Here is a 27528-nt window from a genome sequence, read left to right on the forward strand (position 1 = left end):
CCATGGGGCTGGTCATCGACGAGGACGACATCAATGACCCTCTCGAGGAGCACCAAGAGGAGCTTACAATGGATGACCTGAAGGAGTTGGAGGCCATGCAACATAATGTCGTTCAAGAGGAGTTCTCTAGCAGTGGCGAGGAGGAGGAGGAGGACCCTATGACAACGGCAGAAATTAAGGATGTTCTAGCTGCTTTTCATAAAGTGCAATCATTTGTAGAAAAAAAGACACCCCGAAAAGGCTTACACAGGTTGTATGCTTGCGCAGTTCGATGACGTTTGCCTGAGTCGTTTCAGGAACATTGTGAAAAGTAGGCAGAAGCAATCTTCCCTGGATAGTTATTTTTTAAAGACGCCTTTAGTACTAGCAGGAGTAAGCAAAACGGAAGAACCAAGAGATACTAAAAAACAGAAAGTTGAAAGTGGTGATGAAGTTGAAATTTTGAAAAAAAAAAAAATGTACGTAAATTATAAAAAAGTAAAAAAAAATGTAAAAATAAAAAAAAGACAAAAAAAATTTTAATTTTAGTTTTTTGTAAAGTTAAGTATTAAAGTTTTGTTAATGTGTTTCATAAAGTTTAGTTTATGTATGTTTTCCTTACATTTTTTATGTGTTTCATAAAGTTAAGTGTACGTACGTATCTGCCATTTGTCCTCCTCTGTCGCCACTTTCGGAGATAGCCTCACTCGAAAAGTAAGCTTCCACATTTTACTACATACGTACAGTATTTCTTGTATACCATGTACACTAATACACTTTATTTACAGGTAATTAGAAATATGTATTAAGTTAGGTATTGAATGGTCCAAATTGTTATAATATTTCATTGTTTATAGGTAAATTTAGCTTAAAAATGAAATTTACTGGGGTGTTTTTGGAGGGCTTCGAACGGATTAGCCATTTTACATGTAAAATGCAGTCCAAGATACGAAAAGCTCATCATACGAAGGCCGCCTCGGAATGGATTAATTTTGTATCTCGAGGTACCACTGTATATACATATATATATACATATATATATCTATATATATATGTGTATATATATATATATATATTATTACATACTATCTATATATTATATATATATTTTTTTATATATATATATATATATATACATACATAACATATCTATATATATATATATATATATATATATATATATATATATTATATAGACTATATTATATATATATATATATATATATATATATATATATGTATATATATCTATTATATAGATACTATATATATATATATATATCTATTATATATATATATATATCGATATGAATAACCTGATCACGAAGTATATAAAACGTGATGCTATGTATAAATAAAGGTTTTTTGCCACGAAGGAAAAAATGAAAAGCGAGATAGATATATACATATATACATATATATATATATATATATATATATATATATTTATATATATATATATATATATATATATATATATATATATATAGGGAGAGAGATATATATACGTATATATATGATAGTTAAAACACAAAAACCTAAAGATGTTTATATCTTAGCATTTTAATAGTTTTATGACGAAAAGTTCATTTAATCACTGACTTTTTTCTCAGCGAAAATACCGAGAATAGGCGAATTAATGGCTGTATACGGTCCATGCAAAAATCCACGAATAGACGAGTCCGCTAATGATGAGTCGCAGATAGCTGCGGTTGACTGTATGTGTGCGTGCTTTTGCGTTTGTGTGTAGGCCTGCATGAATGTGTGTTTGTGAATGTGCATCTTTACTTTCGGCTATTAAAATTATTGACACATTCATGTTTTATACATTTTTCACAGACATAATATACAGTATTCTCTGGACATCAGACATTATTTGGCAAACGCCTATTCGTCAATAACAAGGTAGAGAGAGAGAGAGAGAGAGAGAGAGAGAGAGAGAGAGAGAGAGAGAGAGAGAGAGAGAGATTAGATTCGTAGACGTGCGCTGTAAATGACATCTGACAGTACATTCAATATCAAAACTGCTAGAACATAAGCACAGGATGCCGTAAACAGTGCTTTACAATGGTTCGTATTTGTAATATAGTACATTATTATTGAGATAGATGAATATAAAATATGTATATTTTAGGAAATTGCGTTAATCCCAAAATACATATGCTATTTGCATCAGAATGGGCTTCAAAGATTCAAGTTGTTTTAAGTATACTATGTGAAATAAAAAAAATAAAAAAAAGACATAGTTTTAATTTTATATGTATGTGGAATCACAGATTCCTTTGAATCTTGTATTCATTTTATTGCATATTAACCCACAAATGTTCATCAAGAAAATATGATCTCGTTAGTCTGTGCACAATATGTTTAATCCTGTATTTCTACATTAATGCACATCTCTTCCAGAGAGAGAGAGAGAGAGAGAGAGAGAGAGAGAGAGAGAGAGAGAGCGTTACTTACATAAACAGCATAGGCCTTGAAGTCCTAGGCAGAAGCTTCCGTAACTACCGGCCAACGCCAAGCATTCGTCCTCGCCATAACAGACTCCATCAGCGCCGTTGTATTCACAAGTAGTGTTGCCCAGACTACTGAAGGGATTCAGCAGTGCTGCAAAAGAACAAACAAATCGGAGCATAAAAACACTACAGTGGCATTGCCACTTCCTCATCTTACCCTTTATTGTGATTGGCGAAGATCAAATTTACAGCAATAGTAGCACGTCATTCTCTAGAGTTTTTTGCGAAAGCTTCGAAAATTATATATCACACTAACATTTCAACATTTTATTCTATCAGGAAAGAACTGCACACACACACACACACACACACACACACATATATATATATATATAATATATATATATATATGTGTGTGTGTGTGTGTGTGTGTGTGTGTGTGTGTGTGGGTGTGTGTGTGTATTCAATGTGCCACAGAGCAATTGAAACCCTTCTGTAAATCATGACCAGTTTCAACTTTATATTTAAGACGTTTTCAGAGGACTCATATATGGTGCTGAAAATTATTATCAACTAAAAAATTCTCCTTCAGTTGACATATATGAAAATATATCAATTCGAGGTAGAGCGGATTGGATATTAAAGAACATTTGTAGCTCAATGTATATATATGAATCACGGTGATGTGATAAAAGTTCATATATATATATATATATATATATATATATATATATATATATATATATATATATATATATATATATATTTCTATTCAAGTTATTGGTAATATTTGCAAAGACTATCTTTTCATTTACACTTTGAATCAGTTACATATTTCTTTTCCTTTCAGGTAAGCATCCCAGGAAGAAAGAAAGGTTGATCATGATTGCTTCCATTTACTTCTTATAATACACTTCAAGGTATGATTGCAGCCATATACGGGGGGGCTCCCAAGGTCAAAGAACTTGTGATCATGATCAACTTGAAATATCATAATGCATGTGTACCAAATGAAAGTTTGTCACAGACTCGACAATTTTCCTATCGGCGGCGTCTTCAGGACTAACTTATAGGTGTTGTTGTGCGTGATTAAGCTGGCGTTATGCTCACAGAGCAGCCCTTCAAAGTTACTAATTGACATACAGTTTAGTTTGGTAACTTCCATCATTTCCTATTTGCTGCCAACCAGATTCTAACATGAACACTACAATCTCTCCTTAATCCAAGGAAAAATCCTCATATGACAGAAGAAGTCTACAGTGTGTGATATTCTCAATGGCACCTTTCATCATTCATTCAGCCATTTCATTCCTAATAAGCCCTTTTGTTGTGGTATCTAAAAAAATTAACTTTCTGATCTCTGCTGTTTAGCAAAAGAAATTCCATTTTAAAACTTAACATCAACAAGTGCTTAAAATTCAAGGTCCAGTGATTGGAGTGAACTTGAAGGATCATTCTAAACAATAATATTATTGGTGACAGATTTTACTTCCTCAAACACATTAAAATCATAAATGACTGCAGTTAAAATCTAACAGCAAAAGGCAATTAACCGCCACATTCAACATTAGAAGAGACGATGCATTCCCAATTAGCATCAATATAAGTATTACGGTTTACATGCCATGAAAATTGTTCTAGAAAGGTACATCATACTTCTTTCTCTCATAAAACCCTTTTAACCAAATATCAGGTCTGATTTACAAACCTACAGTTGTAATGCTCCCATAACTTCTTCAGCTCATCGAATATCATTGTTCCAGTGCCTGTGACGTTTTCAGCTCTATTCTGACCTCAAGAGCAAAAATTTCAGCAACCTGAAGATGAGCCACAGCAAATGATGATGTTTGTTGAAGAGCCAACAAACCAAATTGCTACCATCAAATTTTTCGATGCTGCTTGGCAAACAAGTGAGTTGACACATGCACATAAATATTTCTCAATTTTTCCTCAGTCTTCAGCATATATATTTTTCTATTGGATAAACTTATTTGTACATAAGCCGCTAATATTGAGTTGGAACGCAACTCAATTCCGGTGTCAACTCCAGAGGGCTTAAGCAGTAGTAACGCTACATGATGTCGATAGGAAGCCATAAAATGATGAGCTACGTAAACCAGTGTCCAATAGGCCATTGCTCCCTAGTGACGAAAAACTTATTACCATCGATTTACCAAAAAATCTGAAAAACTATTTATCACCACTGGGTCGCCAGACGAACTGAAAACTACTTGGAGATTGAACCCATCGAGACTGACAATTTTTGCTATTTGAGACAGAAAGGTGAAAGTAAATAGTACGATTATGATTCCTAAAAGACCTGCACACAACAGGAAAAGTGGAAACAGATCTTTGGTCATTCACTTACGCCTTGACTGAGGTGTGGCGGCCGAATCTGCTTCTAATTGGTCATCTGCGATGATAGCCGTTGTCAGAAAGCACCTGCAAAGGACAATACAGAAGTTATCAGATGTCGAAAGCTCCCTAAACCATAGGAAATATAAATGCTTCTTATAATAGCTACACTTCAAGGTATGGTTGCAGCCATATACGGGGGCTTCCAAGGTCAAAGAGCTTGTGATCATGATCAACTTGAAATATCATAATGCATGTGTACCAAATGTAAGTTTGTCACAGACTCGACAATGCTATTTTTGATCCCCTATTCGTACAATTTTCCTAGACTCTCGGACATCTTTCGTCACTTGGTGGCTTCACTACTAAGCAGAGACTGAGCACAAGTATTACTGATCAGTCTGGCAGCTGTAGGGAATTCAGTCAGTCTTGAGTCTGTCTCAGTTGACAAAGGAACTTCAATTTATTTCAGGTAATGGAGTGCATCCATCATGCAACACTCTTCGAGTACACTTGATCCTCGATGACTCTTTACGTTGATATACGTACACATCGAAGTGTGTTTTCCACATATGCGTGTCAAACAGATAGTATTATTTGAATGACCTGAGAAAAATAATCTTAGGACACATTTATAAAATTGTTGGAACATTCACTGTAGTATATCACTGCAAAGTAGAGTCAAGAATATTCAAGGTTGAATCTGGAAGTTAAGCATGATTACTGATATACAACATGTCATAAATGTCAAGATTACATGAAAAAAAATATATTAGTTGTAATAATGGTTGTGAAATACAAAAAAATTCGATTACACACAAAGATGAAGAATTTCTCTCATGTTCTTGTCCCCTAAAACGTCACAATAGAGTGGGAAACGTCAGCTGACTCTTTTTGTTGAAATGCAAAACAGATGAACAAATGCATAGCAACTCAACTCTAACCAGCAAAAGGCTTGTTTCGAAAAGCGAGATTGTTTGGCACCTTGTAGTCAACAGAACAATCGTATTATATAGACTGATGCGACAAGCAAAAGAGGAAATGTGAATATGCTGTATAGAGTGGACGACCCCAGTGCACTAGGCCTACTGTTCAAAAAGATCAGTGTGTCATTATCGTTTCTGTTGCAAAATATTTGGCGTTTACTACAGTTGCACTTTTTGACATTTTTTGGAATGAGAATGCTCATGGCTTAGCCAAGCATTAATACCAACCTTGCTTCAACAACAACAATTGATATAAAATAGCGTAGAATGATAAGAAAGTTCGTATGATGATATAATCACTCTGGGAGCTTTGCTGGAAATATTTGCAAAGTAAACATTTCCATTTTTCCATGAGACATACAGTCACTTGAAAACCTGAATACAAGAAATAATTTAGATTTATCTTAGGTCAGCCAAGTTGAAATAAAATAGATAATCATCAACCAGTTCCTATGGCAAAGCAAATTTGCTTTAATTGACTTGAACTAGAAGATTTTCTTGTTATTGTTTACATATTCACAGAAGTCATATCTAGAATTACTACTAAACATGATGAAAAGTGGACAGCGTTGCCAAATTTCCAGAGAATTTTCATTCGTCAAGAATAAGGTAGTATAAACCGATCTGCAAAATCTGTTCTCAGCCCTCAAAAGGTCATCACTACGGAAAAAAAAAAAAAAGAAAAAAAAAAAAAAAAAGAAAAAAATTATATATTATATATATTATATATATATATCTATATATATATATATATATATATATATATATATATGATATATATATATATATAGATATCTATATATATATATATATATATATGTATATATATATATATATATAGATATTATATATGTAAGTGTTACATAAGCAGAATATATGGAATGTTATTCCATATATGAAAAACTAAAACTATGATTAATTAAAACCAGTGACCCAAGAGGTCAACCAGTTTGCTAAGATGACGTATACGATAAAGTAGGCTAAGATGACGTGTTGTAATCAGTAAGTGTCTAGTTGCCGTCACCTGTGGTTATTCATTTGTTTTGTAAACTTTAGTCCAAGCTTCCTGCTTGAGACAAACACCGTGACCTATAGCTCAAGCGGCCTACGTGACTTGTAATCTATGTCATCTGTGTGTATGTTCGAGCTACTGTCTGCTTCCTTTATGATTTGTAAACCAGATTGTAGAACAGAAGTGATCAAGCCATCATCATTAGAAGACCTGTACAATTTCATCATGTAATCTCAGAAGAATAGATGTATTTTTGTACTCAGTGTTTTCTACTAGAAACCTCACATCAGAAAGAGATTGAATGAACTTAGAAATTATCAACATGAGTTTAAACACATCTCCGTCGTCATAACCAAAGAAGATATTGACTTCGTAAGTTATCATCAAACCCAAAGACACTCCAATGAGTATGGAAGTCATAACCAACCGACTTAGCATAAAATTATCACAAGTCTAACATAACCTCACAGGGCGCCTTATTATACAAAGGCAAAACAGCCCTAAAATATATATATATATATATATATATATATATATATATATATATATATATATATATATATATATATATATATTATTTCCTAAGGGCAGGGGACGCAGCATATTGATGATAAACTTATCCATTCATCATCAGTCTAAGCCTCAAACGTCAGACTGTTGTGGCAATGAAAAAAATTATATACAAACCTAGGAATATCACCACTCATCACATTCATGAAGACTAAAAACTTAACAAATCATGAACCACTCCTAACTAATAAAGATTTGTTTTTGTGTAAGCTAACCTTACACATAAATAATTAGGTTTAAGAAAGAACCTAATTTTTATGTGTAATTTTTCTCAGTGTCATGGATAAACACCGTTCCATCAGAGAGGGAGAGTTGTCTTTCATATGCCAATCAAGAGATCTCTGCTAAAACAAAACCTGGCGTCAGTTTCCCCACCTCATAGGGATGCTACCACATGTCCATGAAAGAGCACACCATCAACCAGCATCTTTTACTGTACCAAATCTCCCTGCGTTTCTTTTTATGAAGAGGCTCTTGTCCCTTTGTTGCAAGACAGTCTTGAAATATGCAATTCATGTTGACATTCTTGGCTTAGCCATGAGTATTCTCATTCCAGGCACCCTTATGGGCAAGAATAAACAGAAACTAAGTTACTCACCTCTTCATCCCAAGAGAAGCAACCACTCTAGAATTAATTTAATTGGTGGATGTTGTGGATCAAAATTTTTCGAGATGTGGAACGCACTTCATGAAAACATGGAATTTCTCTCCTCGTGATGAAACTGCCATAAAGACAGGTGATCAATGACCCACTATATTGCATTTTTATAAAAATGAAAAATTAGAGGCATGACACCATAAGGAAAATCGATTTTCATGATTAAAATAAGAATTATGTAACATACTACAGGCAACACCATGCTTTTATTCATACTCAAACTAATAAGATATGGCTTTCTAAGATGGTCTCTATAACAAACAAAAATTGATTCATTTCTTACTACAAGGAATGCCTGGGAACTTGAAAACCTCTATGACCTCAACATCCTTCCAAGATATTGATCTTGTGCAGCACAGCACTTGCTCTTTAAAACTGCAAAGTGAGACGTCCACGTGAGTCTCTTGTGAACAACCAGCACGAGGAACCTTAGTCTCTGTCACACCAGGATTTCTAATTGCATCATATAATGTCTGGGTATCAATGAATGCCTCTAATGCAACAGGAATGTTTGTAAGGTAGAATGCAGACAGTGCTACTGGTCATTTGCAGTCTCCTTTCGTTCCCCATCTGCAATTAGGGTTGCCACATATTCTGTAAAATATAGATTAGTTCTGTATGGGAGAGTGAGATGTTGCATTCCGTATTAAAACAATACAGAACACCTTTGGATGCAGATGAGATGAATGAATAGAAGCAAGAGGAATTCCTCTTCTGTGACAACATATTACTCATCTTCTTAGAGGTAGTCAAGAAACTTGAAAGAAATGACACAACTGTCGTGGACCTCTGCCCCATTATGAAGGCTTTCAGGGACAACCTTATGCAAAGAAGAAAGGATAGTTTCTATGGCTACCTGACAAAAGAGAAGTTACAGCAGCTTTCTTCATCAAAGGCAAACACTGCAAACACACATTTTCAAGCATTCCTTAGTACTGCCACCACATAAGTGATAAGTGGTTTGACTTTTCAGAGGAAAATTCGCTGTCTTTCTTACATCCCCTCTCACTCAAAATGAGATCACTTTTGTGACATAGAGAAAGTAGTTGAGAAGCTCGAATTGATCAGCAGGCTCAATGTCAACTTGGATGAGCTGTATGATGAACTAACAATCATTAATGTTATTGTAGAAAGACTCAAGGAGGGAGAATACTGGAAGTCCAAAGACTCAGCTGCCAGGTGGATGGCTGTCTTCCGAACCAGCGACCTCTCTGATATGTTGTTTGTCCTTCAACAGGTTATGTTGACAGGATATTCTCAATTGTGCCAAACAAGTGGACTGACATCAGGAATAGGTGCTCCATTGAGCTCATCAAATCCGAACTCCTTGTAACCCTCAATTTCGAACAGAGTTGCGCTGACTTCCTCACAACCATTGCGAAGGATAAAAGGCTTCATGCCGCAGCAAGGGCATTACAAAATATTCATGGAAAAAGTAGGAAACCTGGGAATGACCGATATCCAGAGTCAATTTCTCTGATTCACTGAAAATCTGTTTGATGTTACTTTTCAAATGCCTATCGTAGTTTAGCAGTGGAAGTAAATCCTGCATTTTATTTTGTATAGTACTGAAGGAATAAAATAATCTTGATTGTAAGGGAGTTCTTCCCTAACAATTGGGAAATTGGTGTGTAGTTAGAATTATGCATGTTTTAGTTTTTCCCATCAGTCGTAGATGGTGCCCCTTGAACGCTCCCGGTTACGACAGAAACCAGATACGTAAATCTTAGCTATTTTTATTTGATACCTTTCTTATATTGATTATTATTTCGTAAACTGTTGTTTTGAATAATTATCCCTTTTATCTCATATGTTTAATTTCGACTACGACCCTATTACTAATATTCCATTGCCCTTGCTCCTACTACTCTGTTCTCCTTTCCCTCTCTACTTTACCCTCGCTACTTTACCCTCATCCGCCGACTCGTGAAGCTTTCTTCGCCGCCTCTTGATGAGATTTTAATCAGACAATTAGTTTCTTCTGCTTCTGCTTCATCAAGCAACAGTGAGTTCTCGGGATATTGCCAGTTATACCTGTGAAATAGGAATTGCTAACAGTGGTGCCATTTGGTAGTGTTTCGTCTGCTAGCTCGGTAAAAACATGGCGACAATGACTTATTATGACGTCATTGTGGAATTATTCGGAACAACCTTTGCGACTAGAATGCTGGCGATTTTTTCTTATTTAATATTGAAGCGTTTTAATTACTACCTTTTTATTACTACTACTGTTTACAACATTTTAGATATTAGTGAGTCATCCTGAAATGGCATTAACTAATGTTAGGAGCTGTATTTCTGCTTGTAATTCCTGGCCACTCGCTCGACTGATATGGATGTAACACCCATTTCATTGCCTGTCATAGGAGATATAGACCGGACGATTTACATATCTCTTCGCATTGCCACTTTTGGAAGTCGTTTAGAGTTTACTGGTATATTATTGGTTAAGAAATGCTAGTGTTACACTGTAGTTAGCCACATTATAGTTACTTTTTCAATTATGATTATCATCAATATCCCATTTTCTTTAATATTAAATAGGGATAGCATTAAAAATAGTTATTCGTAAAGCTGTTGATCACTATGAGGATAACAATAATGTAATATATGTTGGGTGTAAAGCTGCAATATTGTTTTTGTGTGGTTGGTTCCTAACTTACCCAATTGGCCTTTTATTTATCACATTGTAGGTATTTATTGCTGACCTATTGATTTAATTTATTGCAGTGCCCACCGTAATTTCCAGAGGTGTTAGGCTAAGTGTTGGCGTCATACCTGGCTCACTTGTCTGTTGTGACACCTGCAAATGTACGTCTTTTGGTTTTCTGATTTCTTGCATTTTATTCAGTGATATATAATTTTGAGAGATGGGAGTTCTTTTACATGTGCTAGCTGCGATATATTGGACAAAGGACCTACTGTATATTGTAAAAGAGGGAAAAATTAATACACACACACACATACATGCATCATACATACACATATGAAAAGGTATCAGATACCGATTATTCGCACATAATTTTGTTACAGCCATACAACATGGCCACGAAGGTTACTTTTAGGGATGTATGGCTGGAGATTCCTGAATTCCAACCATGGTTATCTGAGATGGAGGGAGAAGCAACGAAGGCACACTGCCGTACCTGTAAGAGAACTGTTGGTGCTGATATCGCAACGGTACGGAGGCACAAGAGGACGAAGTTACACGCTACCAATGCAAGTAGGGTTGGGGAAGCGCCTTCTCCGCAGTGGTATGGGATACGCCACCATACAGTTAGCATGTTTTCTGGCAGAACATAACTTACCTTTCACCCTTGCGGACCATCTCAATGATTTGCATAAAAAAAAATTTTCATGACTCTCCCATTGCTCAAATTATGTCTATGCGACGAACAAAATGTACTGAGGTTGTTAAAGGGTTAACTAACATTTCAGGTCAGTATTTGGTTACGAAACTCAGAAGCAACAAGTTTTCAGTTATTGTGGATGAGACAACTGATAACTACTTACAAATCATTTGCAATCATTGTTCGATATAACGATCCTCAGGCCAATATGATCTGCACAGGTATGTTGGATTTAATAGATGTTTATGGTAGCAACAGTGAACAAGCAGGATCCACAGATGAAAATTTATATAATATGCTTATGGGACGCCTTGCCAGAAATAACATTCCATCTGATAATTTTATTGGATTTGCAGCAGACGGCGCTTCAAACTTGATGGGACAAAACAACTCTGTGTGCAGCAGACTAAAGGAAACTTTGCCAGGTATAACAGTTTTTAAATGTGTGTCATTCCATCCACTTATGTACATCGAAAGCAGCGACGACACTCCCAAGGTACTGTGAGGATCTGGTAAGGGAAATTTATGCATTCTTTGCCCACAATGCTAAACAAAAGCATGAATTTAAAGAATTTCAAGACTTTAGTGACGTCAAGCCTCACAAGCTTCTCCATCTGTGTCAGACACATTGGCTGTCCCTCCACCAAGCTGTACCAAGAGTACTTGAGCAATGGAGGCCATTGAAGCTGTATTTTTCTTCCAGGCAATTTGAGGAAAGGCTTCTATCGGTCACGCTGATACCTGATAGATTGAAAGACCCTGCAGTATTTTGTTATTTTACCTTCCTTGATTACACACTGCCTAAATTCAATAAACTTAACCTGCTCTTCCAGAGAAAGACCCTAACAATTCACCTCCTTCATAAAAGTATCACAGATTTATACAGGTCACTGCTCACACAGTTCTGTAAACCTGACTATTTACACAGGCCCTCCCTGGAAAACGTTGATTCTTCTAATGGGTCACATTATTTACCTTTGCAGCAGGTATACCTTGGGGCTGCTGTTTATGGCCTCTTTAAGCGTGAGGACATTCGCAACAACAACAATATGATGATGGATGTACGTCAAAGGTGTATACAATTTTTTATCATTATGTGCTTAGAAATGAGAAAGAGGGTTGAACTACATAATAAACTATGAAAATTTGCAGCATATTTACAGCCACGGAATGTTGCAGATGCAAACATGCAACTTGAAATGCCCTCTCTTTATGATTTTGTGCAGGAGGTACTACCTAGTATATACCAGGAGGATATCTGAATCTTAAACGATGAATGGCGCAGCATACCATGGCATAATTTCCCAGACGAGATCAAGAGTTCTCATTGTGATATTATTCATTTTTATAAACATTTGTCACACACTGAGGATCAGGAAGGTATGAAGAAATGTAAGGCATTCCACACATTTGCAGTACAAGTACTATCTCTACCGACATCAAATGCAGATGTAGAACGATTGTTTTCTTGCCTTACTAACATTAAGACTAGAACCCGAAATTCTTCACAACAACCATCCGTTTTATCACTATTACTCTTGGCCGAATGTTGTTGTATACTTCTCTATAAAATAATGCATATGAGATACTCATTTACAGTTGTATGTTCTAGATTATTATTATGTGTGCTGACTTTATTGTATGTATTATTCATAAATGTGAAAATCATAAACAATATATTAATTTATGTTAGTTTTATAAACAAGTATATGATTTTACATAGTTGATTATATGTACATACATATTGGGTAGTAATAAAATATTGTTAAGTAGATTTGGCTTTAATTACCACCATTCTCCTTATTAGTTAATGTGCAACATTACTAAGCAACACAACGTTTATTTTACTGTATGTATGCATATTATAATAACATAATCCATATAAATGTAAAGCTAATTCTCATTGTACAGTGTGAAACATATAAAAGTTTCCACCCTGGTGCATTTCAATGAAACATTTAACGGCGTAAACGTAATGGTTTTCATACATGTAATAGGCAATATCAATATACTGTATTAGCATTATTATATACGATACACTGTTACCAAGTAACATATATTGCGTATATCTATAAAAATTATTAAGCTGCAAAATATTATTAATATATAATGAGCCATAATATATGCCAATGCTTTGAATGCTGAATACGACATATTTTAAAAGTTACCCCATTAATCCATTTTTTATGGCCTTCAAACCTGAACTAGAAAACGTACAGGTATGACGTCATGGAGGAATATGACGTCATTACCCAAGCTGGACTAACGGCAGCGCTGCTTAATAATTGTTTTAGATTAAGTGATTTCATTTGAAGTGCATCTCATTTTTAAATTGCTAATTCAAGTGTTTCTTTAGCCACACAGAGGTAGTGTCTTAATTGATGCAAGTCTGCATCCCATTTGTTGCAAGTTGGACACTTGGATGACATTCAAGACAGCTGCTTCAAATCACTGTAAGGGCCATACGGACTCGTGTGAATGTTTACAGCAGTTGATGGCCGTCATTAATAAAACACTGAAAGTAGTCTCGTCGCCACAAACATACGCTAGTTTACAGCAGGAGCCCAACTACGTCAGTTATCCGGAAAACTTCTGTGATATCAATGACTATTCCCGAGAAATCCATACAAATTAAGTATTGTGTACTGCTACAGCAAATCAGAATCTTAATGTTTATTTTGTTAACCACCGTTTCCTTTACATTGATGGTACACATATGTACATTATTTCCTTGTCTATGTCACGGCATGTCATTCAGTTTTGAATTTCCATACACTTGTCACTTCACTGATAGCTGACAACTTGAGAAGTGATCTTCCAGTCCTCACCAAGTATGAAACACGTCTTATTCACCCTCATGTTAGCTACACTTAGCCTCGGAATGCTCGCCATAGCTTTTCCTCCTTTTACAACCATGTGCTGTATTTTTCTTAGCTCGAGGTGGAACCGTAGCTGCAATGCTTTTTCGATGACTTGTCATTCCTTCCATTGCGTTGGTTCTCGGTGATCTGCCCAGATTCTTTAACTTTACCTTTCTCCGATTTCTTGACCCTTCTGAGAAAACGAACCAGAGTCTCAAAATGTGACTCGTTAGTCTCATGCCTTTGCATGACGATGCTGCTGAGGTGGACGTTACAAAATTGGATAAGTCCCCTTTTCCCTGTTGACATGCTGAGAATTTCGAGCCTTGGAGTTTTGTCCCATCTAGCCAATCACTTCATCTGATGTTTTAGTGTCAAAAAGATACAAATTAACAAACATGTCAAACTGATGTTCAAGTGAACCCTTGGTGGCTGCCATCATTTCAAAAGAAACAGATTCTGAGGACACTCCTGAGAGGCTGAGGCACAGCCTAGAATGCAGCAAGTGTTCGAACGGTCAGTTATTCTGGGAAATATCTCCTTCCCGGGCACTGATTTTTGTTTCCTTTGATACCTCATCAAACAGCTTTTTCGTATCTGTTTTATACTGAAGTTCTTTGATATAGTGAGCGTTTGGATATTCAATGCAATCAAATAGTAAGGGTGATAGGATGTTTCACTCGCTACATGACACCTTTCTACAGGAATGTGAGGGCGCCCGTTGTTAGTAAGAAACCCACTTGCCTATTTCATACCACTTTCTCTTCTCAGTCACACGCAATTTGTTCCCTACAGCACAAAAGCGTTGGTCTCACCACGATCACCAGAGGAGCAGCTAGACACTATTTTGCTAGTCAGCGGAATTAGTGTCTCCTCTTCGAGGGCAACCCCCAACCGCACCAAACTACCCAAGACTTCGCTCTTGAATAGGTTTGGGGAAATATATCCATTCATATTGAAGAAATTTAATAGCATCAATGTGATTCAGCCAAACGCAAACATACACACACACACACAGACGCAGAACAACGCAGTTATGACAGAGGTGCTAAGAACCAATGGCAAAATGGCTCAAAAGGCTGATCAGGGTTTATTTCCTCCCCTCTTCTTGTCATATTCCCTTGAGCGCTAACGCAATTCAGCTAAAAGATTGACGGTCTATCACTCACTGATAAATTGCTATCTGAAAATTATTTTTAAACCTGATAAAAAACATAAACTCGACTTCATAGTAACATTTGATGAATTCTTTGCTAACAACAGTTACACGAAAGACGAAATATGCCTTAAGAGAATTTTTCTAAACATCCTTACCAGACACAATAACACCACCTATTGCCTAAAAGATTTATGTTAGCCATAAGCTCACTCCGCAGACTATAGTCGCTAGATCAGATAAAGACGGTAAAATTGTTAATGGGCAAGTTTCTACCATGAGAAGATCAGTGAACTTTTAAATGATACAACTGCCTATGAGAAATTTTTAAAAAAACCCGAGCCATAATTTTTCTTCTGAAAAATCAGAAACATCGATAAAAGTAAGAAAAATACATAAATTTTGGAAAAGTTTTAAACAATTAATCCCAAATTACCTTATTTCTATAGCCTTCCCAAAACACAGATAACTACAGATTTACAAAATGGTTAGCTGAGTTACTATCCCCCATTTTAGGAGCTTTTTCCCCTAGTCATATAAAACATACAGGAGACTTTTGCAACAAATTTAGGTCGGCAAATATCCCCGCACATAAAGTAAAACTTATCAGCCAAGACATAGACTCCCTTTTCACAAAAGTACCAAGAAAAGATGTATTAACGTTCCCCAAAAATAAACTTGAACCATTTTCTAACCACTACCCCATAGAACTGAACAAATGCAACTTGTAGGGCTCTACATCACTGATAACGTCTTTTCCTTTGGTGATGACTTTTACCGTCAAATATTCGGTTACAGTATGGGGAGTCCATTCAGTTCTATGTTAGCAGAGCTCCCGCACATTTACCACCTTATCTAGTAGTCGGCATCATGGGTTTACGATAGATGACTATATTGGAAAATCTGGCATCAGAGACTAGGAAGGAACTAAGGAGAGCAAAGTTTCAACGGAAATGACAATGAATAGAAGCAATTTTTTTTAAACACGATTCTATCAAAATGCACTGAAAAGTAATTAATAATTTTTTTGAGACACCTGGATTTTTTTATAATGAATCATTTCTACAGAAAAAAAAGAGTTGGCCCCAAACATGGATGAAAGTGCTACCAGAAATCTTTTTTTTTCTTCTTCTTCTTCTTCTTCATTTCCTGTAACATTTCCTTCCATGTCTGGCACCCACGCTTTTATTTATGTGGACTTGATTAACTGTAAGAAAATCTTGATATCTCAAATAATTATTTATCACCTTTTAGTGCTTTTAAATAAACGTGTGTTTTCATTTTTCTTATTTCATACTTCTTAGTTCTGGCAGAAACTGTAACTGATTTAGCATTGTAGTTAACGAAAAATCCGCAATTATTAACTTACCCCACCGAGTCAAAGAAGATATAAAAATCCTTAGAGTTATTAACCTTTCTACCGAGTCAATGAAGATGTGAAAAATCCAGAGTCTTATACAAATATGTAATGAGATGGGGGAGGTGTTAGTGAACGGTCATCAGAGGTCACTGCTGACCTACTAATCATTTAAGGTCGTATTGTCACCGGAATTGAATAACCATGCAAAACTTCAACTTTTTCTCTTAGTTACAAGTTTTCACCCCAAACAGACAGACAGACGCAGAAGTCAGTTAAATACAAGCATGTAAAACCATTGGCAGTGGGACCTACCCTGAACTGAAGAGGTGTTTGGAACCACTGACACCTTTACTCAAATTTTGTGTTTCAGAGAAGGAAACAGGACTTCTTGTAAGTTTGGCACTCTGGGTGGACAGTTGGAACGTGAGTCTCTTCGGCAATGTCATCGGATTGAAACTGGTTCTCTTAACTTTTATTATTATTTGCTTTAAAGTTTTTTTCACCAAAAATATAGGTTTTTTAACTGCATCATACAGTAAGCCTGTGCTCTCTAATCACCCACATCCAGAAGTTTTCTATATAGGAGATATCAGTTGGCTCTGTGTCACACAAAGGCTGTTATGAGACATAATGTGCTTCTCTCCGTTTATGCTATTAATAGAAAAGAAAACATCATTCAGTTTATGACGCTGTGCTCAGATCTTTTCTTTACCTCAAACTCTTGGAATTATTCCCTACAATATGGGCTTGTATCTATCAGATATTTCTCATTTGTCACTTCTTTCAGCAATTCATGTGGTCCTGAGTGTCAAAGTATGAATTATGTGATGGAAACTACTTTTGTGTAGTTCCCCTTTGTGCTGCTTCAGTGCCGTAGTTTCCAGATTAGATGACATATTTCATTTCCCGGAACTTATGTTAATTACGTTGCTTTCGTATGAATGTTTGTTATCGAGAATATATTTATTAATTATGTCGTTAGTCCAATTCCTGTACATTCTATTGATGCTTAAAACATATCAATATGATTTATAGGTTTGATTTATACATGATATGTATATTCGACATATTTCCAGGTTGAGGTGACCAAGATCAGGAATTGTTGATCCTTTGGAAGACTTTGTGAAAGCCAGAACTTTCGAGAGCTGGAGGCAATACTACGCAGAAAGCAGCAAGCCATGGCTGGCAAAGCTGACAAGAGTAGTAGAGGAGCCATATATATATATATATATATATATATATATATATATATATATATATATATATATATATATATATATATGTGTGTGTGTGTGTGTGTGTGTGTGTATGTATGTATATGTATGTATGTGTATGTATGTATGTATATGTATGTATTATATGTATGTATTATATGATGTATGTATATGTATGTATATATATGTATGTATATATATGTATGTATATGTATGTATATATATGTATGTATATGTATGTATATATATGTATGTATTTGTATGTATATATATGTATGTATATGTATGTATATATATATAGTAGTGTTTACATAATAAAAATATGGAATGTTAGTCCATATATATATAAAGTCTAAAACTAAAGAGGTCAACCAGATTGCTTGCAGGAATGTGATCAGACTAGAGACGCTAAAGATGACGTATACAATAAGTATGTAGGCTAAGATAACATGCCGTCACCTGTAGTCACTCAATTGTTTATAAACATTAGTCCAAGCTCCCTGCTTGAGACAACACTAACCCGCCTACGTGATCTGTAAGCGTGTCTCATTCGATTGTGTGTTCGTATGAAACTATGTCATCTGCTAGTATGTTCATATGTTTCGAACTACTGTCTGTTCCTTCATAACTTGTAACAGAGATGGTAGACGGGCAGAACAGAGTTAGCTATCGTCATTAGAAGACCTGTACCTCTTTACCTAAGCTTTATCATGTAGAGGAATAGGATTAGCCATTTCATCATGGCAGAAGCGATCAAGCTATCGTCATAGAAGACTTGTACGATCATACCTGATCTTCATCATGTAAAACTTCAGAAGAATATACTATTTTTTATACCTTGTGTTTTCTACAAGAACCTCACCGAACCATGAGTTTAACACATCGTCGTAAAGATAATACCGACTTCGTAAGTGATCTACAAAACCCCAGACACTCCATTGAAGATGGAAGTGCAATACCAACCGACTTAGCGTAGAGATTATCGCTAGTCTAACATTACCTCATAGGGCGCCTTATCATACAAGGCAGAGCCCTAATATTGGTGGCCAGCGGACCAGAAGAACTCTACAACGTCCTACGAAGAAAAAACAGAATAATAAACGTCATGAAGTCAACGACGACGAAAGCAGCAGATTCTTCAAGCAACCTAGTATCATCATTAGTGAGCGACTTCAGAAAACAACAAGATTCGTCAAGCAACTTAGTATCATCGTTAGTGAATAACTTCAAGAAACAAAACCGACGTGTCCTTTTCCTACGGCAACGGAAGCTTCGTCTCTCATTAGAAATCATTCAAGAAAACATCGTTAGTGAGCGTTTCCGGCACTGCAAGAAACAAACGAACGCGTCTGCAGCATCGGATTTTCAAGGGCTCGAATCATCGAAACAACGCGCACGGGGGAAAACTGAAGCCAAAACCAGGTCGTCCGCTAAATAGAGAAGGAGGACCAAGGGCTGTGTGGTCGTTATCGGAACACCGTGACTTCCCACAAAAGCAAGCTAAGTACAATTTTTTATTCATTTGGAGTAACTTTGAGTGTTTCCTTTGCAGGTCGAATTTCGTTATTCCTGTGGCTGAAGTTACGAGACATTCTTAATCTTACTTTTTTAACAGAAATTATCTATATCATTGAGATTTCGCTACTGCGAGTTTTTATCTTTGAGTGTCTGTTTCCAGAAGTTCTACTGAAATATCATAATCATATACTATGTTAATTTATCATTTTGGGTGATTATTAATCCCTTACGTAACAAATCATATAAACAGTGAAATATGCGTTTACGCAGTGGACGTCTGTATTTATACAGATGCATGGATAGGGTCGTTAAGCACCGTAGTGATTAGAAAACACACAAAAAACAAGTGGAACACCCGTACAAAAATCTATATAAATTAGAGGTAACACTATTTCGGGTCATGACAATAAATGCTCCTTTGCAAAGTCCGATCGCAGTTTTAGCCTTGAGTTTTTGTTAGTATAAAAATATCGAACCTCAATGACTCAACTTAACTTTAAAAATACGGCTGGATTGCAAGGAAAATACCATGTCTGTAAAAAAACTTTCATCAGGCTAAATGCGCTGACCAGGATCCCTCACTATTTCAAATTTAGCAAAGAATGAAGTACAAACAGTTAATATTGAATACAGTAGAGATAACTTGTCTTATTAGTAATCGCTCAGTTCCTAATAGTTCGTCATTCATTGCTTTATACGTAACCAGCAACATAATGCTAAAAACACACAATACGTTGCGATGGTAATAAAGAGAAGGATCCTAATTATTACAAAAAGAAATAGAAACAGTAGCCTTTCAGAAATCAAACAAGCAAAACTCGGTTACTGTGTCACCTAGTCAAGCGGTCAAGGTTAGTAAAAAAACTGCCGAAGTGTTCAAAACATAGCAAATTCCACACAATAAGCGACTCTAGCAGAGTGGGGAAAAGCGATGTTGGTTCATACCAATATCTTTTTGAATTAAAAAGGAGGTTTTTCCTATGAAACACACGACCGTATAAGTAATCAGAGCAGGTTTTCGTTTAATTTTAATACATTAAGTTATAATAAATACTGGTGGATTAAGCCCGACTGTACGCGCCGTAAAAATTAGAATATCTTGTTTATTCCTTTACTAACACGTAATATCCTGTATTTACGGGACTCACCGTCTGTTGTTCGAACTTCTCTAATGAGAAGTCCGGATAAGCGAGCGCTTACAGATACCTCTATAGTTATAAAAAAACATTGATCTGTATGTAGTGTAATTGTAAGATCCATCTAGGGGTATACAAAATATTATCTTACATTCCTGCAAATAAGGCTGTGTTTATCAAAGGTAAAATCCATATAAACCTTCAAACATAGTAAAATCCGTTTGAACAAAAATGAGACAGTTAATCAAATAATAACTTATATAAAGGAACTATACATTTGTCTCATAAATCGTAACATTGTTCAAATGACCCAACAGAATTCTCCCACAACCGCAGTCGTACTTTGCACGCAAAATCTCGAGAAGCATGCACCCTCGAATGTCTTAGTGCGTGTAAAAAGACTTTTGCTGGGAAATGGAAATTTTAATCCTTCCCGACACTCTGAAATATAACGATTTGTTCCGCGAACAAAGCTCTAAAAGTATACATATCGTGGATACGGAAGTTATAAATATCGCATTTTTTATTGTTGCTAATTTTTAAATCACGCCAACCAGGTCGTGGGATGAATCTATCTGATAATCTATCTAAAGTAATATCCGTAAAGTCATTCAAGCAGAGGTGATTCAGCCAGAAATTTTTTTTATCTTCTACCTGAATACCAGGAAGTTTCTCCACTAGCGAGTGATCTCTGGGAGAAAAACGGATGTAATTTAACACAAACACGGTCTAAGGACAAACATAAAGCTATTTACGTACCTTCGTATAGATTCTCAATGAAATTTTAAAATAGAGATAAATGACGAAGTTGAAAAATGTTAGTAATAGGAGCCATTAGGAAATCAAATAAGCCCATATAATTTTTCCTCAAACGTCATGCCATAAAAGATCGGACTTGGCGTATCTGCGCAGATTACTGTCGCTTAAACAATGAAACGACTTCCGATAGGTTTTCCAGTGCGATGTACCGACGGACATCTTATCTCTGTTAGGTTTAGAAAAAATAAATTTTTTTTCACCAACTTGGACTTACTTAAAGGCTTTTACCTGATTACCATTACCTAAGTGATTGTACCTCATATACCGTTTTCAGCACACTCAGGGGACATTATCAATTTTTACGTAGTGCCTCCGGCTTACGTTGCGCCCCAATTACAATATAGTGTTTGGAGACTTTTAGGGGATAACCTACATGCCTATATGGATGATCTTGTAATCTTTTCTAATACCTTAGAAGTACATTCACATAAAGTAGAGCTAGTGCTACAGAGACAAAGACAAATAATCTCAAGTAAAATATCTAAATGTGAGTTTTTTTAAAACCGAACATGTTTATCTAGGTTTTATGTGTCTGGTCAAGGTCTTAAAAGTAGTCCATGGTAAGGTGTCGGCTATTCATAACTTTTCCGGGGGGGGGGGGGGGGTACTTATTAACGTAAAAAGGGGATACAGCACTTTTGCGCTGTAGTGGGTATTACAATCGTATGTAAATAAATATTTGTAACTCTTCAATGATGACAGCTCCTTTAACAGATCTTACGAAGAAGAGCGTAGATTTATTATGGTCTGAAAAGCATCAACAGGCGTTCGATATCTTAAAAGCGGAAAATGCAGCTTACCTAACTTAAAAATCCCTGATTTAAATAAGGAATTTTTTTTTTATTGCAACAGACGCCTCAGACCAAGGGGTAAGAGGGATACTACTTCAGCAATATGATAAAACAGTTCTTTCCTATAGCTTTTTATTCACGTAAACTAAAGCCCTCTGAAAGTAAATATGCAGTAATAAGCAAGGAAGGGCTAGGTATCTTTAACTCACTAGTACATTTTTAAGTTCATAATCTATGGCTATCCTGATAAAGTCCTTACCGAACATGAGTCCTTTACCGAGTTTTTCAAAGGCTTTAATCACAGTCCAAAAAGGAACTCGGTGACAAATGATCATTCCGGTCTTTGGAGCCAAGATAAGATATCTACCTGGGAAAGCAAAATATCATAGCTGACGCATTATCCCGCAATCCCGCACCATACCGCAAAGAACCATTAATTAGACTAAAAAATATAGCAACATCCGTACCTATTGTTAAAACCGTATCTAAACAAGAAAATCCCTTAACCCAAGAGATCGCGAGCATTGAATATCTGGGTCGGAGCGCAGAACTGTTACAAACTGAACAAAGCAAGAGTCAACAGACATAACCAAAACAATAAACATTTCGGACGGAAACAGAGTCAGCAGCAATAAACACCAAACAATAAACACTTCGAAACGGAAACAGGGTCAGTGGCTAAGCAAAAACAATAAACACTTTTGAGCAGAAAAACCCTAAAGCAAAAGTACATTTAAAGTATGTGTATCAGAATAATGTAATCAAATGTTAATATTATATGTAGGTCTGTGACGAGGAAAAACCCGAAGAACCACAGCAGATGACTAACGACCAGGTAGTAATACCAATCGTCATAAACTGGTTGCATTCCGTCATCCAGGGTTCCATAGTATGTCACAGAAAGCCAAATAAATCACTATTTTACTGGCCTACAATGCTTACAGATATAAAAAGCACATAACTAATTGTACATGTGTCATGAAAAAAAGGGCAAGGGATACACTAAGACAACCTGTCAGTTTAAGGGCCTATCCTGTGCCAAATCAATCCTTGAAAGAATATACGTAGAATTATTAACAGAATTACGAGTCTGACAGAGGGAATAAACACTTCTTAGTGTTAATAGTTCCTTGACACGTTATATAGAATTAATAGCACTAAAAACAAACACCGCAATTGAGTGCGTTACGAATATTTATGAGTGCTAAATCAATAAATATGGAATTCAACACATAATAATCTGTGACTCGGGTGGTGTAAATCAATAATAATCTCCTTAACACGTTGTGTGAATTCCTTTCCATTAAGAAAACCAATAATATATTTTATCACCCAGAGTCAATCGGTTTGGTAGAATAACGGATAATTAAATAGGAAGTGTCAATGTCTTACGAGTTACAACTCGTGATGTTGGATCCAACTGGATTATAGCGGTTCTCGCGGTTTTAAAATACCTTTATCAGTTATATCTTGTATCTATAGATTAATGCCGCAAAGTAGCCTTATACGGTACGCCGCTAGAACACTTTTCCACATATTCAAGCCAACCATTAATTTATCAAATATATATAAATAAATAAATATAAAAAAAAAAAAAATAAAAAAAAAAAAAAATAAAATAAAATAAATATGGATACAAGTGGAGTCAATATAATACACTCCGTAAGAAGTCGGAAGGGTTACAAATTATAATAAAAAGGAATCACGATAAAATCAATAAGCAAAACGTAACCAAAAATATATGCGTAAAGATTTGAACTCTAACTTAACGCTTTAGTAATGACAAATAAGCTAAAAGTTCAAACACATATCCAAAACCTACTGACATATTGTCTGTCCCGGTGATTTATATTCGTAGTCAATGAAAAAAAAAAATAAATAAATAAATAAATATAACTAATAAATAAATAAATAAATAAATAAAATAAAAGAGATTTTAAAATGCAGGAAGTCTAGAAGTGAAAAGTTATCTATGGAATAATCCTATATGAATCTTATACAGGGCTAATAATATATATAGAATTTGTATGAAAACCCTTTTTATATAGTTTGAATAAGGAATATTTAATTTAACATAATTACAATTATGCAGATTTCCAACATGAAACTAATATATTGTTCAATTTTGGTACTGTTTTTTTTTTTTCAGACATTCTTCTCATGCGGGTGGAGAATTAAAACACTAAAATATCATTTGAAAATACTAAAGTCTTATCTCTTACAGCAAGTAACGTAACTCTTAGCTGGCTGAGAGCAATCTCCTGCCAAGTGACGACGTCATCATTGCCGTATCAGCATTTGTTCCTTTTAACCTCAATAATCTGCTTACACAGGCTTCATCTGTGTGTCGTCTCTGCTTGCAAAACAGATTGACTGGAGAAAGGAATGCTTAGCCCGAACTTCTCATGGGCAAGGCAGACGTTAGGTACAAATGTCTATCCGTATGCGCAATGCAACTTTAGCTAAGGAGTTGCAATCATTTTAAAATTAATAACAAAATAAGCAAATAGAATTTCTATAACAACAAAATGAATAAATTTTTTTCTGAACCTCATAGACATTTAGAAGTATCAAGATATGTATAAGAAATATTTACTTGCAACATTAGCCTATTACAATTCAAGTAAAACATTCATGGGAAAATGTCACATTTTCTTGAAAAACCCAAAGTTTATTTAGAAATTAGTTACATAGTGGGTTTTTTTCGTTGCATCTCCTACCTATTAATAAAGTTTTTAAAAAAATTAACCTCAGAGGATGCGCGCGAGAAAATTGAATATGAAACTTTTGTTAGGGCACATAGAATCATGATTAATATTCTCTTTGACTCTTATGTTGCCTGGCAATCTTACAATTAGCTCCGTTTTCCACTTCTTTGTCTAGTAACTTACTACCAGTAATATCGAATTTTCTTTGGGATTCGTATTGAATATCTGTTTATTTTTTATAATTATGGATATTTTTACAGTCATCAGAGACCTGGATAGGTTCACTCATTGTTAATGCCATGGATAAAAAAGTTTGTACAGCGGACTCTTTTGAATTCCGAAATATCAGCGAATTCATGTGGGTTAAGTCTGGTCTAAATGGCTCTCTCCCCTCCCCTGTATTTGGATGTTTGTCTGAATTTACTTTGCCCTTGTGACAAGTATAATTTCACTTGCAGGCTGATTAATGGAACCTGGTTACAGTATCCTGCAGTACGAGAGTTTCACATCGCAACTTCAAAAAAATCGTTCGTCGCAGCGGACGACTACAGTCGAGGTAACAACCGCCTACAATGTGAAAGGAATGTCATGGACTTCTTCGACCGACACCGTATCTCGTCGTTAATCTCGTTTTCATGCGGAACCATCCGGCGGGTTGTCGGAATTCGACTACAAAAGGGACATACTTCCGACAATTACGACCCGAAGGATATTCAACTCTACTTTGCTGGCGAAGGACTCGTGCTGGGGATGATTTTTTTTTTCATCGCGAACGTAATCGTGTAGCTTAGGATGCAGAGAATAAGTATGAGCGCAAAACTAGAACGTTGGACCCGCCCAGGCAAATTTTCCCCTTGTTTTAACCATTGAAAAAGGCCGTTTCATTTGGCTATAGGTGGTTGTCTGGAACTGTGTAATGGACGAAAAGTTGTTCGAAAGCTAGTTAAAAGTGAAGTAGTACAACCTCGGTCATGTATCCTATATATATAAAGTATCATGTATCCTATATCTATAAATATCATAAATAACAGAATCGAAATATATTTTTTGCGTGTACGCAATAGGAATCTCTTATATAAACTGATCATAAATAACAGAATCTAAATATAATCTTTGCGTGTACGCAATAGGGAATCTATTTAAAGTGCACATATATAATTTCCAAAGAATATAGAATCCCATTAGCATATGTATAAAACAAATCAGGTAGCCTATACTCAATCTGTTACTTTATATCTTACCATTATCTGCAGTTATATATGAGTTAGTATATTGATTAATGAATCAGATATATAACATTTAGCATAAAAATCAACGAATCAATCAGCATAAACATTAATAATTTTATCAATTCATATATGAAATATTTTATCAGTTAAAATATGATTTTTATCATATTAATCTTCATTCTATGCAATTATCAGAGTACATTAGTATTTTCTGTAGCATATGTATCTTATGAGATGAAGTGAAAAAACTGTATCATTATATATATCATGTGATCACTATTATTTACCAATATCATTGTTTTATATTTTATTACTTGAATCAATTCATGTACAACATGAATTTTTATTTACTTATATATATATATTCACATAGTGTCTGTATCACACTCCTATAAGTCAAATGCAAAGTTCAAGTTTTTGAGTAATATTCAGTGGTGGTTTTGGTATCTGACCGAGCTGATTTGTAAGTTTTGGTTACATAATAAAACAAATATGGAATGTTTGCGTTCCATATATATATAAAGTCTAAAAACTAAAAGAGGTCAAACCAGATTGACTTGCAGGAATGTGATCAGACTAGAGACGCTAAAGATGACGTATACAATAAGTATGTAGGCTAAGATAACATGCCGTCACCTGTAGTCACTCAATTGTTTATAAACATTAGTCCAAGCTCCCTGCTTGAGACAACTACCGCCTACGTGATCTGTAGCGTGTCTCATTCGATTGTGTGTTCGTATGAAACTATGTCATCTGATAGTATGTTCATATGTTCGAACTACTGTCTGTTCCTTCATAACTTGTAACAGAGATGGTAGACGGGCAGAACAGAGTTAGCTATCGTCATTAGAAGACCTGTACCTCTTTACCTAAGCTTTATCATGTAGAGGAATAGGATTAGCCATCATCATTGGCAGAAGCGATCAAGCTATCGTCATAGAAGACTTGTACGATCATACCTGATCTTCATCATGTAAAACTTCAGAAGAATATACTATTTTTATACCTTGTGTTTTCTACAAGAACCTCACCGAACGCCATGAGTTTAACACATCGTCGTAAAGATAATACCGACTTCGTAAGTGATCTACAAAACCCCAGACACTCCATTGAAGATGGAAGTGCAATACCAACCGACTTAGCGTATAGATTATCGCTAGTCTAACATTACCTCATAGGGCGCCTTATCATATAAGGCACAAGCCCTAATATATATATGTATGTATGTATATGTATGTATGTATATGTATGTATATGTATGTATGTATATGTATGTATATGTATTTATATATATGTATGTATATGTATGTATGTATATGTATGTATATATATGTATGTATGTATATGTATGTATATATATGTATGTATGT

At 35.4% G+C, this 27528-nt stretch overlaps 1 protein-coding gene across 1 annotated transcript in view; it reads right to left on the reverse strand.

Moving 5' to 3' along the window:
- Positions 1 to 27528, reverse strand: part of LOC135222058 (protein masquerade-like) — a 76649-nt gene that overhangs the window by 39690 nt on the left and 9431 nt on the right. Inside the window, exons 2-3 of the mRNA XM_064260201.1 lie at positions 4804 to 4877; positions 2440 to 2586 (exon numbers count right to left, since the gene is read on the reverse strand). Of these exons, the coding sequence (XP_064116271.1) occupies positions 2440 to 2586; positions 4804 to 4877 (221 nt within the window). The remainder of the gene's footprint in view (positions 1 to 2439; positions 2587 to 4803; positions 4878 to 27528) is intronic.

This window comes from Macrobrachium nipponense, chromosome 3, assembly GCF_015104395.2.
Source record: "Macrobrachium nipponense isolate FS-2020 chromosome 3, ASM1510439v2, whole genome shotgun sequence".
Classification (NCBI taxonomy): Eukaryota; Metazoa; Arthropoda; class Malacostraca; order Decapoda; family Palaemonidae; genus Macrobrachium; species Macrobrachium nipponense.